The sequence below is a fragment of the Puntigrus tetrazona genome, chromosome 13 (assembly GCF_018831695.1).
Source record: "Puntigrus tetrazona isolate hp1 chromosome 13, ASM1883169v1, whole genome shotgun sequence".
NCBI classification, from domain to species: domain Eukaryota; kingdom Metazoa; phylum Chordata; class Actinopteri; order Cypriniformes; family Cyprinidae; genus Puntigrus; species Puntigrus tetrazona.
In genome coordinates this window covers 21,759,738-21,766,975 of record NC_056711.1, presented here as the reverse complement: position 1 = coordinate 21,766,975, position 7,238 = coordinate 21,759,738, and the positions used below count along the sequence as shown (strand labels likewise).

Sequence of the window (7,238 nt, the reverse complement as noted above, 5' to 3'; positions counted from 1 at the left end):
AAATAATTAAATATATTAATTATAACTACAATACATTTTGTATTAAGAAAGGTAAGATAAAACACTAAATCAAGTATATATAGTGGATATATAGTTTCACCTATTTAATTCATGAAGCAATTAAACAATAAAAAATTACAAGTTATATAAAAAATCATTATAGAATTCATGTAATAATAACCAAATATGTAAGTAAACGAAAAAATATGTCTCTAGTGATATGATTTAAAGAATTATTCATGTTTGAGAACAAATCTCAAATCTTATATGAATGTTAATCTAATTAAATTTCTACAAAAATATAATTAAAAATATTTAATGAAGAAATAATTAATATGGATATGAATATTATCAATATATATATATATATATATATATATATATATATATATATATATATATAGTATATATATATATATATATATAGTTATAAATAATCATATAAAATATATTATTTAAAAATATGAGAAATAAAATAAAGATTTTGTATGACTATTCACATATGCTGATGCACATACTCATCTTTAATACTCTGCAGCCAGGGACTTGTGGGAGGACTGACCAAGAAAAGCCGCCTCTCCGATCTTACCCTGCATGCCCCGCCTTGTCTGAGGAGCTCCAGCAGGCGCCTGGAAGGTGGAAGAAGGAGCCGGCGTCCTCTCTGGTCAGGGCAGCCAGCTGTTATAGTTCCACAGATACACCGCTGCATTAACTCACTGCCAATCCTCTCGCGTAGCTCGCCTCAAGCTCCGCTGCAGGAAACTACCAGTGGCGTAAGCCGAGCAAATCCTTGATCCAATTACTGAGGCATATATATATATATATATATATATATATATATATATATATATATATATAAAATAATAAATGATTTATACTATTAGTATTAGATTTATCAGAGAAAAAATGAAAATCTAACACTTAGTTAAATATATTAAATAATTATATGTACATTTATATAATTAAATAGAAATTCACAAAAACAATACAGAAAATAATTATAGAAGAATGCAGACGATTGTGTATTATTTTACTATTTAATCACATACTTTATTAATAACATAATGTTATATTATTTAAGTTTATTTGAATGTTCTGCTGGTCACTGTGTCTTACGAGCCCAATTTAACACCATCATATAGCGCTTGATGCAGCTTGAGTTTAGTTGTTAACTGAACTACACCGAATTCAGACAGCCATAATAAAGCTGGAATGATAATTGAATCAGACCACCCGGGACGCCAGGCAAGTACATATTAAAGCAGCGCAGTACAGTTTGAATGTAAAGCAGACGTACAGGCCGCCTAAGCCGAGATTAGTTTGTCTGGCTGAGAGCTGTTTTATTGTTTGCGTGGCTTATAATGGAGAAAGTCATTCGATGCATGCTGGGAAGTGTGATTATCTCTTCTGTCTAGGTGCATCAGAGCTCAGTATTACACGCTTCAACATCAGTCTGAGATACCAAGGATTCAGCTTGGCACAGCAATCCTGGGCCAAACGGCTTTGTTTTATTTAATATGTGTGTGTGTGTGTGTATAAATACCATTAACATACTTATTAAATGAGGTCGATTTAAATATGATGTTTATCGTAAATATATACATTGTATTTAAAAGCATTTATTTTGAATGTTAAATATTCATTTAAATAAACGGAATAGGTAATTTATAATGTAAAAATTCTAAAACTAAATCATGTTTTAAATATTTACCAGATCTATTATATCTATGATGAGATTCACCTGTACAGGTTCCAGTGGGCGCCGCTTCAGGTGGGCAAAAGTCTGTTTTCTATCAGGCGCTACGGCAGAGCTGCTTAGCTCCACCCTCGGAGCGGAGTTTGAGGACTGTTACCTGTGATTTATACAAAAGACTTTTATAGAACATGCAGTCTGATATGATGGAGGAAAACACACACTCTTTCTCTTACCCAGAGACTAAAACTGAGAAAAGTAATTGGTTGCAGAAGATGCTATTAATATAATGAGATTCTGCTGCTTGTAAATCAATATAATGATGGAGAGCCAAAGTCTCCCAGAAGATGTGAGATGCTCTGAGGAACAGGAAAGTGAAGCTCCTCAAAAGATCCTGGAAGATCAGATTCTTCTAGAAAATGATTGACGGAGGTCTAAGTAAAGACTTGTAAGAGTTGATCTGGAGATATGAGCTCTACTTGATCAGAATCAAGAGGCTTTCACCGGATCAAACGCTTCAGAGACAGCTTTAACAGCAAATGTTGATCACGAGCCTAGAAACGCATGCATCCGATACGACGTATGTCAGTGTGGTCTGAGCAGAAGGGCTGATGGGATTGAACGCTCATACAGTAACGCATTTACGACTGAGGATCAAAGAGGCCCAGGTCCGAGGGAAACTTTCTCTTCAAGGCCTTTAAAAAACTAAACTCTCCAAAAAGATATAGAAGCAACATCCGTCGAACAAAGCGTGCTCTATCAAAAGAGCAGCTGCTCACAGACTCTGCTGTTGTCAAGGTCATCAGCTCTCGCGACAGCTTCGTCTTCCCATGAACTAAAGCTCCGCTGGGCCTCCGAAGACATCATTATGCAATGGAAGATCCTGGAGGTCATAAGAAACATCTCTATTGAGAGGACGCCTCATTGCCTTGATTCTCCCAAACATTTAAAGGAGCATTTTCACTGAAAAGCTCTGCCTTTTCTCCAAACCTGCTTGTTGGTGTTGTTTTCTTCACACGTTCAGTGAAAGATATGGCGTGTCGTACAGAAGAAAGTCCGCTAGCTTAGCGTAGGAAGTGAGAGAATGAAGACGTATGTCTTTCCTTTGTTTAAACACACAGCTTATGTCTAGTCTTTGTGTGTTTCTCTGATGTCTAAAGCATGCTTTTTTGAGACTTGTCAGCTCATTGCCTTCTTTCTCAGACTTGTAAAAAGCAGGTAAAGGTGTTTGTATTTTATTGCATTTAAGCATATACAGCAGTCTATAAGCTTTTCTCACTTCCAGCAGCTCATAAACATGTGGTTGGTTAGGGTTTATATTGGTTTTATTGAGAGGTTTGACAGTATTTGTAATGAAAAGAGAAATCTAAAATCCCATCTGGAAAACTCCTTTACTGTTTTCTAACATGAAAAAGGATTTTGAGTCTAATGTTCTGGAAAATGTACAAAAATGAGTGCCCCACGCAAATACGAGCATGTTTTGGAAGTTTTTCTACTTTAAAATGTAGTTTTTAATTCACGTAGTTACTTGTAATTTCCTTTCTCGTTATTAGAAAGATTTACTAGCAACTTTTTGGTGAAAAATTTCCATAAATGCTGAATTTAAACCAAATTTGTTCCAGTATATTTAACTGCAAGCAGTCAGCCTTAATCTTAACTTTGTCTTTATTCGCCCAAAAACTTACTCCCATTATAACTTTTCTTCGTATAAAAGGCATTTTGGTACATGTCCTACCTTAAATATTTTAAAACATCATTTTTGATTAGGAACATGCATTGGGCTGATCACTCTGGACAGCCTCTGTCATTCAGATTGCAGATTTTATCCCACAACCTCAATAGAGCGCCGCTTACATTCTGACTCATTGCATTAAGGTTCGTTGTTTTTCTAGTTTGGAGGAAAAACATCCCGTGAAGTACGGCATTTCTGAGGGGAAGGTCAGCGTGGAGGAAGTGGACTGGCCAGCAGACGCAGCAGATCTCCCTGTGTGCTCGGCCAGTCTAGTTTCTTCTGATCTGGACGACATCACAACCTGCGGAGCCTGGGATCACAAACCGCAGATATCTACATCAACGGGCGCAAAATGCCGTGTATAATCAATAATCGCAACAACTACCAATGAGATCGACATACTAGTTTGCTGCATCAATTCAGAAAAATTATCACTACCATCTGTATTTCTACTCTGGCGCCACGGATTCCCAGATTTCAAGAACAGCTTGAACTGGAAAGGCTAAAGGAATCTTTATGCATAATCACTACAAAAGCTGGAAAATGCAAAGCTTACAGAATCTGAAGCAGGCTCAGCACTTTAAAATAATTTAAAAAATTCTAAATATTATTTAAAAGGATTTTTATTATGTTGTTTATTGAGTACATTTTCTAAAAGGAAAAAAAAAAATAACATAATGATATTTAATTCTTAATTTTTAAAATTAATAATGATAATATATTTTAACTCCAAAATGTCAGTTTAATTCAGTGTGTTACTTATGAAAGCAAATACAAATAATTTAAAAATACAATAAAAAAATAAAAAGGTAAATGCGACTATCTTACAAAAATAAGACTTATTTTTCTTAAAAAAATTTTTTAAATTTGAGCAAAAAATAGATATAATATCAGAATTGTGGAGAAATAAAGGTTGAATTTCAAAATATGAACTCACAATGTCAGAATTTAGCTGAATTGTGAAATGAAATGCTCACAGTTTTAAATACATACAACCAAATAAACAACCAAAAGAAAGGCAAGATGTAAATCTCTATATTGCATGAAAAAAATAAATATTTTGAATTTATATTTTATAATTATTTTTCCAAGAACTGCTCATTTGTATTTTTGTTCATTTAAAGCTGCAAAGTAATTTTCTATTTGTTAGTGATTTGATAGTGAGACTGTAGACGCCGGAGTTTCAGTCTCAGGAATCTAGCAAGCAGCGATTTACGGCCCCTACAAAGGCCTCAACATTACATTTGGAAACGGAAATGATTTTAATACTGGTAACGCTACCGCTGTAAACATGCCTTTGAAACATGGATTTTTGCAGCACAATACATCATTTCATTATCCCTGGCCTCGCGACCTACCCACTGGTTTCCATCGTCCGTCATCATAAAGCAGACAGAAGCTGGCAGGTCACTCACACACGCCTAACACCTCCTGCTCTCGGCAGTCTTGGCCAGAGTCACAATTTCACCCTGACAAAAGACACAACATCACAGAGTCTGTTTCAACCTTCGCCCATGCCTGCTTTCTATCTCACGTGTTCCTTCCTCGTGAAGAAAGAGAAAAAAATACTTTGTTTTTTTCCCATCGTAATGAAGTCCTGGTGGCCTGTATGTTCCTGGCCTGGAGAACACTGATGAGCTCCAGGGTGAAGCTGATGGAGGGAATCTATAGCCTGCCTTTAATGAATACATGCAGGCACACGGCTTTTGGGAGGAGAACTTTAGCTGAGACTTGCGCCGATAAAATTGAATGAAAAGTTTCATTGCGCTGCACAATATTCTCAGACTAATAAAGTCTAAGAATAAAAAAATAATTAATACTTCAATTGATGCAAGGCCTCTTTGAATTGAGCGCAAAGAGGCAAAATATTTACATTTCAAGTATACGCTGTATCACGGTTTCTACAAAAATATTGTGCAGCACTACCGCTAACATTGATAATAACTGAATTTTCCAGCAGTAAATCAGTATATTATTAGCGGATTCAACATCACGTGATTTCAAGACTGAAAATAGCCGCTTGTAAAATTGCAACAATCATACCTTACTGTATTTTTTTGGTTGTTTTTTTTTTTACTTCCCTCTTAATCAACAAATGCAGTCTTGGTGGAGCACTTTTCAGAGACTCGCTTGTAAACACACCTTTCTTTGTCATCCTGCTCTGGCCGGCCCATCCAAATGACCTCTGACCTCTGCACACGGCTGCTGGGATACAGAGTTTAGAAGTAAGAGCAGTTCCAGACGATCCTCCAGTTCCACGCCTGCAGAAACACGTAATGGTCACAGCACATAACCAAGCTGGGGCCTGAGAACTTATTTAAATACCCTCAGGCCTGGACGCCCAGGAGTTCAGATCGACGAATCGTAACTAATATTAAGGCCAGCATGAGCTCCAGGAGCAGCTGAGAGTAACATCATATCAGTGTGATGATGAAGAAGATCTGAGGACAAACATCACCATCCCGAGTAAGGCATGGAGCTTGAGCCCATAGACTTTACACAATAACAAAAACACAATTCCATCACCATGATATAGTTATTTTGATTGGCGCTTTCCTGCTTGCTCTGTTTTCAGCCATTCTCTCAGCTGCACAATTAGTTTTTAAAGTCTTCTGCCTACTAGGATGTGCTTATTTGTAAAAAATACATAAAAATGCTGAAATATTATTACAGTTTAAAACTACAGTTCTTTCAGTGAGTACGTGTCAAAGTGTATTTTATTTCTGTGATTAGCATCATTACTCATGTAATGCTCTAGAAACATTTCTGATTATTATCTGTGTTGGGCGCTGCTCAATATTTCAAGTAAACTGAGTGCATTTGTTTTTCAGATTCAAAGACGACTGTGAAAGTTTGAAAAGATTAGCATTCATTTGAAACAGAAATCTTTTGTACATTAAAAATGTCACTTTGATCGCTGACGCATTCCTGATGAATAAAACTCTGGAACGTTATATATATCTACTTCTAAAATCTCTTTTTCTTTTTTTATAGCATGATACGCTGTATTATTCTCCCAGCCAAAAATCATGCAAATACTGAACAGCCTGCAAGATTGGTATCGATTTATATTTCCTAAAAAAAAAAAGACCTTGAGACAGCAGCAGCAGAGTCATGTTATGAAGCAAACTCATATTAATCACTTTAACAATAAATTTAGAGAGAAGCATAAACACACTTAAGATAGTAGGCCAACTGGATGCAAATCATCCTATGAGAGAGATACGGGCGTTTCAAATATCTAAAGTATAATGTTTGCAAAAACTAATGATTTCTAGCATGCACGTAGCAGGGCAGATACGTATGGAGTAAAGTCCTGGTGCACAGATCAACGCTTTCAGTCGGGTCTGATTAGATATACAGGCCGGATTGTGAGAGAGATGAATCTGGCTATAATTGGGAGCGAAATCCACAATTTATGATGGCAGAAACTGAACTGGCAAGCTTCTAAATTGCGTTACTTAACTGGCGACTAGCATTAGCCTAGCATCCGCACAGACCTTTGACTTGACCGTCAGCCTCCAGGACGCTCAGGGAAAGCATCGAGCCAGAGCGACTCCAGCGTGACCAGCAGAGGACGCCGCTTTCTCAGATCTCGCCGCCGCTTCCTCTTGGCCCAGAGATCACACCACTAATCAATACAATCGGATACTGATAACAATAAAGAGCCGACATCAATGGTGAGGACTCCACCACAGCATTTAGTGTTCGGGGTGGCTAAAGTTGGGTTTTAGGTTTCTTCTGCTCAGCTAAGGGCTGCAGTGCTTGACCAAAAATACCAAGTAAAAATCATAAATATTATAAGCGCTAAAA

General features: G+C 36.7%; 1 protein-coding gene across 1 annotated transcript in view; it reads right to left on the bottom strand.

Annotated features, from left to right (window-relative positions):
- LOC122356257 (cilia- and flagella-associated protein 46-like) overlaps window positions 1–6,968 on the bottom strand; it is a 22,935-nt gene extending 15,967 nt beyond the window's left edge. The window contains exons 1-3 of the mRNA XM_043254789.1: window positions 6,926–6,968; window positions 5,616–5,686; window positions 4,854–4,894 (exon numbers count right to left, since the gene is read on the bottom strand). Coding sequence (XP_043110724.1) covers window positions 4,854–4,894; window positions 5,616–5,686; window positions 6,926–6,968 — 155 coding nt within the window. The remainder of the gene's footprint in view (window positions 1–4,853; window positions 4,895–5,615; window positions 5,687–6,925) is intronic.
- Between the last annotated feature and the right edge of the window lie 270 nt (window positions 6,969–7,238).